This window comes from Gopherus evgoodei, chromosome 2, assembly GCF_007399415.2.
Source record: "Gopherus evgoodei ecotype Sinaloan lineage chromosome 2, rGopEvg1_v1.p, whole genome shotgun sequence".
Lineage (NCBI taxonomy): Eukaryota > Metazoa > Chordata > Testudines > Testudinidae > Gopherus > Gopherus evgoodei.
The window spans coordinates 91,649,836-91,666,062 of record NC_044323.1 but is presented as its reverse complement, the minus strand read 5'-3'; the positions used below and the strand labels follow the sequence as shown (position 1 = coordinate 91,666,062).

Below are 16,227 nucleotides of genomic sequence, written 5' to 3'. Positions count from 1 at the left end.
CAGACTTTGGCCTGCTGCAACACCAGATTTTGCTTGATCTCCTGTCTCCTAGTCCAGTCTGACTCTGACCCTGACTCTTGCTTATGGAACCTGCTTGCTTGTGCTTCCTCCAGCTCCTGCCTGGCAATTGCTGTTCCTGGTGAGCAGACCTCAGCCTGGCTGTGCCCACCAGGCCAGACCACCTATGCTCAGGTCCCATGCAGCTGTACCTGAATGAATTAGTAAATGCTATTGCCAGCTGCTACTACTAAACCTTTTTATAGACCTTTACATCTGTAAATCTCAAATCAGGTCCACCTGTCTTTGTTACCTTTTGAAATTCAGTCCATTTGGCTGTGGAAGAAATTTCTTGAACCAATGGTGTGTGGGGAGGATCATAATCTCATAAGGGTCATGATATTTTAATCTCTTGCTCCCTAACTTCCTTTTTTTACCTTAGTGGGCTTTCTAACTGTCATCCTCTACTTGGTTCCAGCCCCTGACCTTGATTTGAGCACTTGGGAGACCCACAAACTAATTTAAATTCCTTTAAAAATAAAAGTAGATCATTTATTCCGCTTTGCAAATTATCAGATTAATTAAATGAATGTTTGCTTTACTTTCTACTTCCTTAGGGTTTTTTTTTTTAATCTAGCCTGGAAACCATGCTACAAAGCTAAGTAGTTCAGTAATCAAACATCTTGATTTAATTCTCTATAAACCTGGAGGTTTGTCCCAAAAGAAGGAAACAATCTTGGTACTTGTATCTGACTAGAGGTTTGAAGGATTTCTGGTTATTTTGTTAAGTCGGGGACTGAAAATTTGTACTAGCCAAATTGCATCTGGATTAACTTTATCCTTTAAGTCTTTTTCACATGTATGGTTGCTTGAAAAGGAGTACAGTTATAATATAATTGATTATGGGGCAGTATGTAAAGCTCAGAGCTTCTTCACCCTGGAATCTGGTTTTAAATGCTGAGTAAAATGCAGGTTTCAGAGTAGCAGCCGTGTTAGTCTGTATCTGCAAAAAGAACAGGAGTACTTGTGGCACCTTAGAGACTAACAAATTTATTTCAGCATGAGCTTTCGTGAGCTACAGCTCACTTCTTCGGATGCATATAATGGAACACACAGACAGGAGATATTTATACATACAGAGAACATGAAAAGGTGGAAGTACACATACCAACAGGAAGAGTCTAATCAATTGAGATGAGCTATCGTCAGCAGGAGAAAAAAAACTTTTGAAGTGATAACTAAGATGACCCATAGAAGGTGTGAGGAGAACTTAACAGGGAAATAGATTCAATTAGTGTAATGACTCAACCATTTCCAGTCTCTGTGTAGGCCTGAGTTAATTGTGTCTAATTTGCATATTAATTCAAGTTCAGCAGTCTCTCTTTGGAGTCTGTTTTTGAAGTTTTTTTGTTGCAAAATTGCCACCTTCAAGACTGTCACTGAGTGGTTAGAGAGGTTGAAGTGTTCTCCCACTGGTTTTTTAATGTTATGATTCCTGATGTCAGATTTGTGTCCATTTATTCTTCTGCGAAGAGATTGTCCGGTTTGGCCAATGTACATGGCAGAGGGGCATTGCTGGCACATGATGGCATATATCACGTTGGTAAATGTGCAGGTGAACGAGGCCCTGATGGCATGGCTGATGTGATTAGGTCCTATGATGGTGTCACTTGAATAGATATGTGGACAGAACTGGCATCGGGCTTTGTTGCAAGGATAGGTTCCTGGGTTAGTGTTTATGTTGTATGGTGTGCGTCTGCTGGTGAGTATTTGCTTCAGGTTGGGAGGCTGTCTATAAGCGAGGACTGGCCTATCTCCCAAGATCTGTGAGAGTGAGGGATCATCTTTAAGGATAGGTTGTAGATATTTGATTTAAAATGCAATGGCAGAAAATAATGATGTTCAGGCAGCTACACTGAGCTGAGCTTAAAGACCATTATAAAATGAGTTAAGGGTCTTAGTATTCTGGATACTCACCCTTTCACTGAAGTAGTTTTTATTTCCTAATACCCAGGAGAACTTAATGATCTTTGTTGTGCACTATTTCCCTTTAGGTTAATGTATAAATTGAATGCTGATGTGGTATGCCATTCCATTAAGCTGTGTAAACAGAATGCAGGACAACCATTTTGTCATTTGTACCCTTCTCCAAAGGTAAGTTATGCTTGGATTTCTGTGCAGAGGTCTGTTAAACTTGAATTGTACAATAGAAAGAAAGAAGTTTGCGATCTTGATGCACTGAATTACAGGCAGAAATACTTTAAATGTGGACAGTTCCAGAAAGCTTTCAGTAGAATAAAGGATATATGTGTACGATGTGTGATCCTGCTGTATGATATATACCAGATATATGGTTATCAGTCTCCATTTATCACAGTGGGAATCTTCGAGATAAATTCTCCCGCACCATTGTGTGTGAGTGCATTTGCCCTAGAATGAGTAAAATTCCTGGGTTCCATGTTATATATAAGTAAACATCCAGTTTTTCAAGTAAAAAACTAATACACGCATACACAAACCCAAACTTTCAAACTTAGATGCCCAAAGTTAGGTACTTACATGCATATTTAAGCACCTAAACAGGAATGGCTTGATTTTTCAAAGGTGCTAAGCATGCCCGTGTTCCATTGTTATCTGTGAGATATATTGGTTGCTCAGCACATTTGAAAATCAATCCATATATTTAGGCACCTGTTTTTGAAAAAATATAGAATCTTGGACAGAATTCAGAAATCTAAATCTGAGTAAAATGTTGTGCATGGTCTCTGATCCAATGCCCACTGAAGTCAGTCACAGCCTTTCTATTGGCTTCAGTGGGCTTTGAATCAAATCCATAAGAAGCAAGCTGGCTATAATTCTGTTGCTGTTTAGAAGGGGGAAAATAACTGACTTCCCAATTCTCTGACTTCATTATTGCCAACCACTGAGCTCTACAATAAATTTTGCTTTATACCATGTCTGCATTGCATACATTTACTAACTTCCCCCCACCAACACATAGCAGCTACAGCAGTGGCAATTCTACTGGGTGGTGTGAGAGACAGTAAACACAATAGAGGAGAGGTGGAAACCTCACTCAGCTCCGGTGCTGTGCTGCCAAGACTTTAACAAAGTGGTTCCCTCAATAATATTCTGACTCCACTGGCAACTTGTTCTTTGGGTAAAATATCCCTTCCACCTTTCCACAAACTGCATCAATCCTATACTCCTCCTGCCTTCCTCCAAAAATCCACCAGTCCCATCCTCTTCTCCACAAATAAATCCACCATTGCTTCCACCCTGGCACCTGCCCCAGTATCTCCTGGATCACTGGGCTTTCCCCTCCCCAACACTCACAGCAGCAATGGTGGTGTCAAAAGCTGCAGGGTTAGTAATAGTGCTGCAACAGCAGTTTGGCCCTGCTTCTTTCTTTCTTGTGTTGTCCAGGAGCAGTGGGTAGGGAGGGACTATGTGGTGCATCCTCTTTGTGCTCCGAGCAACATTGGTGGGGCAGGCAGAAGGGCAGTTCCCTTCCAGAAGGCGCTGGGGCAATAGTTGATGCACTGGTAGTGGTCTAGATTTTTATCTGGATTGTGTGCCTGTACAGGGGAGGAAAGAGGAGCAAGAACTTCCATCGGACCTCTGCATGCGCAAGACTACCTTGGACCTAGGACAGCAGCAAACACCTACCCTCTGGAACAAGGGGAAAGCAGGAGTGAACTGTGCCTAAAGAGAGCTGAGAAGTGTCTCTAAAAGCACAATGCTTCCTGGGCTAGTGCACCGTGTACCCGAGGGCTGTACCTAAAGACTGTACCTACCCCTGAGCCAGAAGCAGTTGGGTTAGTTCCAGCTTCAGGGAAGGCTAAAAATGTTCACAAACCAAGATAGCCACACTATATTTTGCCACTCCCTCCACCTAAAATAATTTATTCCTCTTCACCATTTTCATACTACTATGCAGAGTCAGCCTAAGAACTCTGGGAGTGGTTTGTGAGGTGATTTTGGGATACACCCAAATTTAACTGACTTTTTGTATAAATAAGTGTGTGGGGATGAAATCTGACCCATTGAAATCAATGACTATTGAAATCATGGGCTTCAATAAGGCCAAGACTTCATCCTGTGTGTCTGCATATTTGATATTTGGTTCACCCCCACCAGTCTCCCAGCAGAAGTGGAACCCTTCTGCCTGCCTCTTCCAACCCTAGAAAGCTGTTCACATAGATTACATTTTTCAGAATAAATCATCAAACAAAATGGCTGGAAACTTTTCTCAAAAGTCAAGATGTGGCCCAACCCAGTGTTATTTTGGGGGTCATGCAAATCCTCTCCAGCTCATCATAAGTGTTTGCTTACTACTCTTTCTGACAGGCTTCATTTGTCTCTCATCCAGCCAGGCAGATCCATTAACAAAGAGGATTTTCCTCCTGAACTTTTCCCCTGAATCTTTAACTATTTGGATGCCCCAAGAAACTACCGAATGGAGGAGGGGAAGGTGTTTCATTTAGAAACCATGCTGTAATGGCTGGTAAATTGCCCCCGGTAATTCTGTGACAAGTAACACTGCTTAAAGACGAATTGTGGGTGAAAACTTTAATATGCAGTCAGGGATCCAGATGCATAAAATCCAGTTTACCTCACATTTGCCTCTTCAGTTTGCAGTTTGATTGATCATTTCAGTTATATGAGTGTGCAAATGTTGGCTAATAAATCCACCATTGCTTCCACCCTGGCACCTGCCCCACCTAAGTGAGGTGGAGTGGAAATGAGTTACACCTGATGACTGTTTCCTTCAACTTTACTGACTTTCAGGTACATCATTTATGCATTTGGATGCACGCTTCCCCAGGGTTAGTGCAATATTTGTACTGACAAAGTGAATGCAATAAATATGTAGTTGCTTTTCTTTATAGGACAGCATAATTTTCTTTTTTAGTTATCTTTGTGACAACAAATATTCATGGCACTTTGATGTTTAACAGTTTTTTCAATCAGTAATTTTCATTTTTGGTCATGTTGTTTATAAATGAACATGTTGCTGTACCAAGGGCAAATGTGCTCTGCAAATAAGACTCACTGTTCTAACAAATTAACATAAATTGAATTTTGTGCTAACCTTTCTGTAGCCATTAATGCTCCCTGATTATTATAGGAGACTCAGATAATTATGATTAAAAATACTGCTCTCTTCATGAAGCGTGAAATTCACTTAGCAGAGCAGGAGCTGTAGAATGTCCCAGAACAGTGGAACCAACTCTGTGTGGGTGGATGGCCATGGAGTGATTGTGCAGGGGGACTATCCATTCACTCTATGTAGTGGAACTAGGGGAGAGGGAAGGGGAAGGTGGCATGCTTCTCAAAGCTGCTCAAGGGATTTTGACACTGAGTGCCTATTAAAATAGGAAATGACTGTCTAAAGCTCCGTGCTGGCTTTTGGAAATCTCAGCCTATCTCCTTTTCTTAATTATATATCAGGGGTCAGCAACCTTTCAGAAGTGGTGTGCCAAGTCTTCATTTATTCACTCTAATTTAAGGTTTTGCATGCCAGTAATACATTTTAACATTTTTAGAAGGTCTCTTTCTATAAGTCTTTAATATATAACTAAACTATGTTGTATGTAAAGTAAATAAGGTTTTTAAAATGTTTAAGAAGCTTCATTTAAAATTAAATAAAAATACAGAGCCCCCCGAACTGATGGCCAGGACCTGGCCTGTGTGAGTGCCACTGAAAATCATCTTGCATGCTGCCTTTGGCACCTGTGCCATAGGTTGCCTACACCTGTTATATACTGTAAATACAAGAGGATTCCATGCCCATGCATTCATTATTGTACACTTCAGAGAATACTTTAGCAGCCCTGTAGCAAATCTGTATTGCGAGGCCTGTGAGGAGAATGGGCTCTTAGGATCTGGTATCCATTATTCTCTTTTGACTTGGTGAAAGCAATGTGGATCAAAGTCGGAGGAAATACGCAAGCTGTGGTATAGACTTGTCTATACCCACTTACTGATGGGTTAGCCATTCTAAGTTCATACAACTTACATACATACCAGTTGATGGTGTAAATTAAAGCTTAGCAGTATGTTGTGAGGGACTCTTTGTCTGCTTTCCAGCACTGCTTTTAAAATGTTTCATGTCTGCATCCACTGCAGCTCAGTGTCTTTATCCAGCATAGCTTGTCAGGGTTCTTGGTCTTCGAGAATTAAGTATAAGCAATACTAGAAAAGGTTTGCCAGTTTAGCTGTACCAGAAACCTTCCTCTTGTAGATGCAGCTTATACTAGTATAAAAGTGCTCTTGATGATATAGCTAGTACCAATTCCCCCAGTGAAATAAGCTATTCTATCAAAAGCACTTTTATGCCTGTACAGTAGTATTTACACTAGGACTTTTGCCACTATAGAAACGTTGCAAAAAAAAATCACACCCCTAATTGACATCATTGTACCAACAAAAGTTTCTAGAGTAGACCTGGCCTCACACTTCTGATCTGAATACTATAATTATTACTCCTTCTCTAAGTAACATAGACTGATTTGCCAGAAATCTCAATAATATTGAATGGAGTTAAGTGATTCTGGCTTAACAGAATTTTTTGCCAGGTGAATGAGACCAACAACATAGCCTGTCATTTGTATTGGAACGGAAACTCTGTGGCCCATTGGCATGTTGAGATGTAAGTGAAACAGGGACCTGATGCAAAGGATAGATAAGAACAAAGAAATGAATGGAAACAGGTTACTCTGCAAGCTGTAGTGTTTGATTGTTTCAGGCAACCTCAGACACTTGTGTGCACCCTGCTTCTATCTGCCAGAGAAATTCTGGATTGTACCTGATTCAGTTATCCAGACTACCCAAATCATTAGGAATACAAATCACTCAAGTGGAGAGAGAACTCTTACGTGGGTATCCCAGCTTCTGGTGAGGACATTCTCACTCAGTTTGTGGCTAGTTCTCAGAGTTTCAGACTTGACATGCTAAGAGGAAATCAAATGTATATGAAAGAAACAAATATTAAACACAGAGCAAAACACAAAAATGCCCCACAAAAATCTTCTTTATTCTCATCTATCTTTGAGAACTACACTATCTCCTCAGGTGTAAGTGTAAATTGTTATAGTTAGGGGTGGGACTGATCCAAGCCCCTTGATCTCAATATCTTTGAACTCTGAGTGAAGCCTAACAGAGAGTGCACAGTTTGAGCAGTAACTCATTTCCACTCCACCTCACTTGGCTACAACTTGTTGGAAATAAATGAAATGCAAAAACCACAAAGAACAAAGTAGTTCAGTCCCCAGGTGGTTCTCCATTTTTGTTGATACCTGTCATTACTACCATAAGTGTGGAGTTAGCAAAGAGCGCACATGAGTGCGCGCACACACACACACACATATATGTATACATGTGTGTATATATAAATGTGTGTGTGTGTGTGTGTATAATATGTACACAGCAGCTTCCCTCAAGCAGAATCCCAAAGAACTTCACAAATATTGGACATCCAGTCACACTGAAGTGCAGACTCTTCTCGGGTGAGAGGGAGGTAATCAGGAAGGCGACTTGCATACGGTATGCTACATAATACGGCAAAAGTGCATAGGCAAGAAAAGAAAAGGACACCATGGCAAACCTCTGCTCTTACAAAAAAGTGGCACAAAACCTTTAATCCAGAGAACACAAAACCACAGTCTCCTCCAAAAGAAACTCTTGCCACCTTCATAAACATGGAGCCTATCCTCGACTCCCCCTGCTTCCTCACCACACACAAAGCTGCAGTAACTTTCATAATCAGAGTAGACAGAGGACAACTGGATTTAGCATTTTGAGGAAAGACAGTTTTTCCCATATAAAATGAGGGTTAGGGGATTAACAGGCTGAAATCTGCTGGAAAAAATTGGGTGCATTCTAGTGGCAATATTTATTCAAGATAGCTGTTGCAAATAGGACAGGCAGAATTTGGCCAATGGGAAGAAACTGGGCAACTTTATCTTGGCTCCTTATTGGCACCTCTTGTGTACTTGTTATGTGCTACAAACCAATATTTTTTACAGATTGTCTTAGAATAAAAGCAGAGTGCTCAAGCTGTAGGCAGAATAATGTTGCATATAAAAATTTACACAAAGAACAACCTTTGCTTTGAGAGAGACTCTTCTGATAGTTATTCTTATACTTTATTATTCCTCATATAGTTTGCCTTTTATTTTTGACCCTTACATTTCTGAGTTAATTAATTTTGCTTTGATCAGTATCTACATCAAGTATAATGACAAGCTGAATTTTATCTCCACAAAAATGTTGATGCTGGTTTCTTGAAATGCAAATGTATGCTGCTTAAAAATCCAATCTGGCATTCCAGCCACTCAGTATGGCAACATCACTTGTTTTTTCTAATGTTTTAAATCTGCTGCTTGGCAAAGGATGCTTTTCCCCACACTGGATTTCTATAACTTCATTCAGATAAATATAAACTTGCATTGAACTTTTCTACTGAGCCTTCAAGCCTAGTGGATTTAAAGCTAGCAATTATGTTCTTATGGTGTATTGTAAGAGGGATTGATAGGTCATAGTCAAAAGGAGCAGTTTGTCCTGACTAACCATTATGATCAGCAGCAAAGCACTCACACAGTTGTGATCTGATAGTATAATTTTCCCTTCAGTTTGAAAACTGTTCAACGTGAATTGATTTCTTAGTTCACTGATTCTTACAATTCACAGAAAGAAGGAAGGGATTCCTTCCATGGCAAGGTTAGTGGGGCATATTCTCAGCTCTTTCATTCCAAACGTGAATGACAAAGGCTGAGGGAATCAAGAGAATGTGCCCCTAACTGATATGACTGGTTATCAAAGATAGCCTAATAAAAGCAGAACAACACATGGGATTCATTGTAACTGTTGTGGAAGAGTATTATTTAAAAAGTAAGCTGTATAAAGGGTGGGTATTAAGATGTTGCTCTCATGAAAGTTCACAAATTTGTCTTAAATTCTGGGCCCTGTCCTGCAAGCAATCTGCAGAGTCAATCTCCAGAGGCACTCAGCACCTTACAAAACTGAACCCCAATTACAGAGGTCTCTGACTTCAGTGAAATGTAAACTTGGAAGATCTTTCTCACATCAGTACAGCTACCCTTTTCCCCCTACTGAAACTTTTTAATGTATTGACATTTTAATGGGTAAAAAAATAACATTTTCATACATAAAGGAAAGAGAGTATAAATATGTCCCAGAGTACACTGCCATTCGCTAATGGAGATACCATCTCCTCAGTATCCTCCATAAATTGGATTTATATTGTTTACAATAGAGGGGAGAACAGTTCCCCAACTGTGACATAGATTCTATTCTCAATTACATCCCAGTCAACACAATTAGTAGGGATATCCAAGTGTAACGGATTCCGCACCTCCTTGACAGTAAAGGGTCCTTTGGCAAAGGAACCAGTGTGGTTCTTCTGTACAAGGATTGGAAAAGAATTCCAAAGGGTTGTGGAGGGCTTCACACCACAGTATGGTGCAGAGGTCTACTCCATAGTGGCTTTCTGTGCTTCAGCATTCATGCAAGGGCTGGGGACGGGGCTGAAAGATCTACTGTCTGAGGCCAGAGTATTTTTGTGCAGTGAGAGTGGCTTCTCAGCTGCTCCACTACCCACTTCCTTCTGCACTTTTCTCAGGCCAGTCTGTCTGGACTGAAGATTTTGGCGCAATTTAACCAAAATAAGAAAACGCATCTGGACAAATTCTATAAGGGAGGCACAAAATAAGTGTAAAATGAAACCGCAGGTGTAAATTAGTTGTGGTCAATAGGGCACATCAGATTTTGGAGTCTGCAAGGCTGAACAAGCAAAACAAAGGCCTGATCCAAAGATGCAGTGAGCTCCCGGTGACTTTCAGTATCAAGCCCTAATATTAGGTGTAGTCTCAAGTGTACTGTCAGAGTGCAGGTTTGACAAGCCAGGTTTGCTTCACAGTGTACCTTGCGGATGGCTAGTCACAGATTTCTGTGACACACTACACACAGCAGGTGTTACAGATTAGTGAAGCTGCTGCTAAGAACCTAGACATTGATAAAAACAAGTCCCCTTGCTGTTTCCTTTTGTATCCAGACTGCCCGCTGTGTCCTAATAGTATTGCTTGAATATTTGGCAGATCCTGGCTGTGAGAGCCAGTGGTTAATGTGGATTTGACCTTCAGAGAGCATGGCACAGATTACCTCCTACTGCCATATGAGCAGGTCTCTGTATTTCTGCTGTCATTCATGTTCATGGTGCCTGATGCATGTGAATTCCCTTGTGAATGGGCCTGGTTGGATAGATGGCTTAGTAATATTTCTTGTTCCAAAGAGTGATACTTCCACTGCAATTGGGGGTGGCAATGTGGGTTTTGTGTGCTGCTGCCAAGTGTCAGGGATATTAGTGTACTTGAATATGACCCACTTGTACAAATGCAGAAGAGGCTTTTCTCCTTGACACGACCTCTTTTTGGCCAGTCTGTCCCTCTGCTCTGCTATACCTCCCTGTGTAAGTAAATTGACTGCCTTTTGGACACCCACAGAACATATGCAAGTGGATTGTGTCACAGGGTGACACTGGGTCTTTAGAGGGACCAGGGCCGATGTACTTGTACTTTATCAGCACGCTCCAATTTGGCCAATTAAGAGGGATTTGAAGAGGGCACTTGGGCCCAGAGTAGGAAGGGCGGGGCAAGAGACCCAAAGAAGGAGAGTCTGGGTGAATCAGGCCTAAGTGAGAGAGAAAGAGAGAGAGAGCAGATCTGAGACCTGAGACTCTCCCCACCTGTTCCCTGAGAATAAGAGGAGAAGTGGGAAGTTCTCTGGGAGGGGGAGGCAGAGGGAAAGGGAGGTAGACTTGGTGGAAGAGAGATCCCATGAGCTGGAACCACAGGCTCCTGTGGAAAGCCCTGAGCCAGGGTCTGTAAGGAAAGGGGAGAGCCAGGGGAGCCAGCTCGGGGACCCAGAGCTCTATACCAGAGTCAGGAAGGACACGGGGCATTGAGCCTAGAAACAGGTTGGGAACAGGGCCCCACGGGTGTGCTAAAGGAATCCCCAAAGGGCAGAGGGAGCTTTTTGTTTGGTGGAGACTTTTAGTCTTTTTAGAGGGGATTGTGTTTGTTGTGATTTGGCCAGAGGGCTAAGTAGGGTGACCAGATGTTCTGATTTTATAGGGACAATCCCAATTTCGGGGGCTTTTTCACACTTGCCCTCTGGTCACCCTAGGGCTAAGCCACATCTCCAGCACAAATTAGTATGTGGAGAGCTGGAGAGATTGACCTCTGGGAGGGATACTGAGGCAAAGAGTACTGGCTGTGCCACATTCAACCAGAGAACAGTACAGAGCTATGACAGACGGCAAATCTGAACTGAAGTTAACCTCTTGTTTTCTGGAGACTGGGTTGTTCTTGCATCTTTACATCCTACATCTGGCAGTCTTGAATCCAACAAATAGATTGCACTTCTGTATGAGTTGTTGAATTTTGTCCACTGTCACTAAGACAGCGTAGCTAAGATATGAATCCCAAATCTTAAACTGAGCTGGACTTCATTTAAGAAAATAAATGGTGCCCTGGAGCAAAATAAATGAACTCTTGCAACTGGAGTTTCATACATGGTGATTAGATCATTGATTATTAGTCCAATAAAAAGTAGTGAATGATTTATTTGTAGATCCATCCTTCATTTTTGTGCCATGACTAATGACAGAAAGAGAGAAAATATTTGGGGAAAAATATATAGGTAATGCAAAATTGATATATTTTATTTTTCTCTTGCTGTTTTAGATGGGGCTGAATAAGTCTATAAGGAAAGCAAACAGGATTGTCAGGAATTCCAAAGTTCTGGTAAGAAATAAGGGTCAAAAGGTATTTTATGGTGTGACTGCATTTATTAGGGATAGGTGGCCTCAATTTGCATAATTTCAAAACTGTTTGAACCTCATAAATTTGAAATGCTGACTCAGATTTTAGTATTAATTTGTTCTGCACTGTGGTTAGGTGAGACTGGATACAGGAATAAAGGAGCAAAGAGAACATCTAGTGTAAAAATAGGTGGAAAATACAGCAGAATGCAAAACAAATGCAGAGAGAGAGTACTGGAAAATAAAAGATAAAGCTGGCAAGACCAAAGCTGTAATGAAAAGTAAGAGTCTAGATCCTCTCAAGCTGTAAATAGGTATAGCAGATTTACACATCAGCTCTGGTGCAGTACCATACTGGCACACCGCTGGTGCTTGATTAACTCTTTGATGATTCATCCATCCTTAATACATAGCATTTTTTAAAAAAGAGGAGAGGGGGAAATAAAAAAGCTAGAATTATATGAATAAAAGCCTGCTGAGCTCTAATTAGTTTTATTAAGCCTGCCAACCTGATAATGGCCCAAAAAGCTCCCTGAACTCAGAAGCTCCCTGAACTCAGACTCAGTGCCCATATTCAGATCAGATCCTCATCTGAGTGTTTGCTGCAGCATTATGCCTCATTTTTATTTATTACTATGTTGTTTGTGTTTGTTTATGCACAACCCTGTGCTGCCAGCATCACTCGTGTTGAATAGTGCTCACTCACACAGGTAACCTTATTGAACCCTATAGGGCCTCCGTGTGTGTAAGGGTGGCAGGAATCCAGGTAATAAACACAAAACACCACGATGCTGCAATGCTTAGAAGTCATAGAATCATAGAATATCAGGGTTGGAAGGGACCTCAGGAGGTCCTCTAGTCCAACCCCCTGCTCAAAGCAGGACCAATTCCCAACTAAATCATCCCAGCCAGGGCTTTGTCAAACCTGACCTTAAAAACCTCTAAGGAAGGAGATTCCACCACCTCCCCAGGTAACCCATTCCAGTGCTTCACCACCGTCCTAGTGAAATTTTTTTTACTGATATCCAACCTAAGCCTCCCCCATTGCAACTTGAGACCATTACTCGTTGTTGAGTCAAGTCTACTTCAGCAGCCAGATGTCAGATGTTTTGGTTCAAATCCTATTTAGATTCTTTACAGAAGCAGAAGTTTCCAGAGCCCTTCAGTTCTGTCCAGGGCTCTTCCTCCAGCTGGGTCTCCAGATCTGCGGCTGCTCCAGCCCTGCCTCGTATCAGGGGGTAGCTGTGTTAGTCTGTATCCACAAAATCAACAAGGAGTCCAGTGGCACTTTAAAGACTAACAGATTTATTTGGGCATAAGCTTTTGTGGGTAAAACACCTCACTTCTTCAGATGCATAGAGTGAAAGTTACAGCTGCAGGCATTATATAATGACACATGAAGAGAAGGAAGTTACCTCACAAGTGGAGAACCAGTGCTGACAAGGCCAATTCAATCAGGCTGGATGTAGTCCACTCCCAATAATAGATGAGGAGGTCTTAATTCCAGGAGAGGCAAAGCTGCTTTTGTAATGAGCCAGCCACTCCCAATCCCTATTCAAGCCCAAATTAATGGTGACAAGTTTGCAAATGAATTGTAGTTTTGCTGTTTCTCTTTGAAGTCTGTTTCTGAAGTTGTTTTGTTCAAGAATAGTTACTTTTAAATCTGTTATAGAATGTCCAGGGAGATTTGTTCACCTACTGGCTTTTGTATGTTACCATTCCTGATGTCTGATTTGTGTCCATTTATCCTTTTACGTAGGTACTGTCTGGTTTGGTCAATGTGCGTTTCAGTTACATTTTTCTTCCTAACCCACCATCACTCCAACCTTTTCTGCATGTGCAGACCTCTGGCTAGTAGAGATAGGCCTGAACCAAATCCCTGGATCTGAACACCCATGTGTTTTGGGGTTCTTTGAGATCCAAACATGTTTATGGTGGGTTGAACCAAACAAAAGGACTGGCTCCAACCAGCCTTGAAGACTGAAGTTTGAAACCTCACATTATGAGCCTTGCACCCATCTCTAATTGGTAGCCCCGAAAGGAAATGCAACTTTTTTGCTGGTGGCTAGCTATGCCTTCAGTTTTATGAGTCAAGTAAGCCATGGAGTTTACTTCCAATTTTCTTCAGGCATTTGATTACTGAACAAAAATTTTTTGCTCTTTGCAAAGAAATTATTGATTTTGTTTCTTCCTGAATCCTCACTGTGATGCTGCTCACAGGAATGAAAATTGAGATTCCTAATTAGCCATTGGGCTACTGCCAAGCTGCGATGCCAAGGAAATAAACAATACACTGTAAATAAGGGTTTCAGCTCATGTGGAGCAGCAACAACAGGACCATGCTCATTATACTTTCAATTGAATATCATGTTATTGATGGTCAAATATTTCCTCCCAAATTGCATGAAGTTTCTATTTTTTCCCATCACTAGAGAAATATAAAACTGTATAAGGTTTGGGTTTCAGTAATGCAGAGGCCTCAGCCTGCTTAGTGTCCTGGGGAAAAAATATTTTAATCTTATATTAAAGACACAGGAGAAAAGAGTTAAAGCATTCGAAATGTAAAGTGCTAAGCAAGGCTTTCGCTTTAAGAACATCCTTTGCTCACATTCCCTTTAGCTGGAGAGAATTTTTTGACAGTCTTTTACATGATGTTAAAGAGGATGATAACTGTCCTTACAAGGGAGATCAGGTGGAAGAGAAAATGTTAGTTTCTCTGGAACCATTGTTGCTGCAGCTGCTGTTAAAGTCCAATCCCATTGCCTATAAAACAAAACAAGACACATACACAAGAGGGGAGAGAAAAGAACAGCAAACATAGAAAATACAGTTTCTGTCTCTGGTGTTGACTCTCTCTTGCAATCTCACTGCTCGAGAAACACATGCATGGAATACAGTCGTATTAGCCACTCCAAAAGCTGGCCAATTGGGCCAGGATTGGGCTGTGTAGGGCATTGTTTTTATCTGCCTCTCTGGTAACAGGCTTACAATAGCATTGTGGAATATGCAATCTTGGCAGGCTAAGCCAGACTCTTATTAGATGGAAGGATCCAGGAGAGGGATAGGAATGAGAAGAAATAAGGTGAGGAAGGAAAAGGACACACTGAGGAGAAAGGGAGTGAAAAAGTCTCACCTCCCAGATGGTTGTCAGGATTTAGCTGCAGCCAGTGGAGGTGGTGATGTCATCTGGGTCCCTCTCTCGGGCCTAGTCTGGTCAGGACTTGTCTCAGGATTAGGAAGAAGACAGCCGAGTGATGACTGGGTCCCAGGTGACAGTGGTGTGGTGGCGGCAGCCATGATGGTAAAGCTTGCTCCTGTTGGTTCGCCCATCTCTCAGTCAGTAGCTGTTAATGGACAAATTCTTCTTCCTTTCCCCACAAAATTGACTTTTCTTTTAAGGGTGCCAAGAGGGAATGAGGGGCAGAACAGTTCACCCTCTCATTTTGTTCACCAATTAAGCCTAATTTCTGACACACCAATTTTGGTCCACTGATTTTTCGGTCCCATGTCTCTTTGTTTCCATGAGTTATACTAGTTGACCTTTTTGTTCGAATTCATTCATTCTTTCTGTCTCCTGTTTGGACCTTTTCCCATCAACATTTTGGTGTTATAGGTTATTGTGACCTTTTATGAATTTTCACTCACTTTTCACAGTTGAGCTCACAATTAGGGTAAATTTATAGGCTCATTTATCACAACAGGGCTAGGCAGATGATGGCCCTGAGACAGGATGAACAATCTTTCAGTTATTCCTCAAAATACTAGTTCTCTCATTCACTGCTCAGTGAGTAATGAGCATGAATTGTTTAACACAGACAACTACATGGTCCCATATAAAAATTGCATTAAAATAATTTTTTTAATAAATTGGTTAGGCCCATCCTGTAGTTAATCCTAGCACACTTCTAGCAATTACCTCACAGCTATCCTTACTGAAACATATTTTAAAGCTACAAATTAATTAAAATTAATATAATTTCCAAGCGTTTAATTATCTTTTTTGACTTTCCATGCAAAAAAATGCAACCATACACTTTCAGTCTGATCAAGTTTTATTTTAAATTAAGGGTAACAACAAAGAAGAAAACAAAAGGTAAGATCACTCTTCAGAGAGCACAGTGTGTGTGTGTGGTCTCTGTAAAATGCTGCATCCAGTGTGCTTCCCAAAATGGCAGCTGACCCAGCAGACAGGCAGATTTGTCAGAAAATTGCCTGAGCAACTAAAAAAATATCTGAATAGAAGATCATTTTCAAATCATACCCTGTTTCTTTAAGCACAGCCCCGTATAGAGAGCAGGGGGAGCCGCATTTCCCCAAAGGGAGCCAGAGAGAGTGCCCTTGTGTGCACGGGGTGTGTGTGGGCTGTAGGATGGTGCAGTCTGCTC

General features: G+C 41.4%; 1 protein-coding gene across 5 annotated transcripts in view; it reads left to right on the top strand.

The window, feature by feature from the left end:
• AOAH (acyloxyacyl hydrolase) overlaps positions 1-16,227 on the top strand; it is a 120,446-nt gene that overhangs the window by 23,224 nt on the left and 80,995 nt on the right. For all 5 annotated transcript variants that reach the window (XM_030551363.1, XM_030551365.1, XM_030551364.1 and 2 more), the window contains exons 5-6: positions 2,052-2,151; positions 11,766-11,825. In XM_030551363.1, the coding sequence (XP_030407223.1) occupies positions 2,052-2,151; positions 11,766-11,825 (160 nt within the window). The remainder of the gene's footprint in view (positions 1-2,051; positions 2,152-11,765; positions 11,826-16,227) is intronic.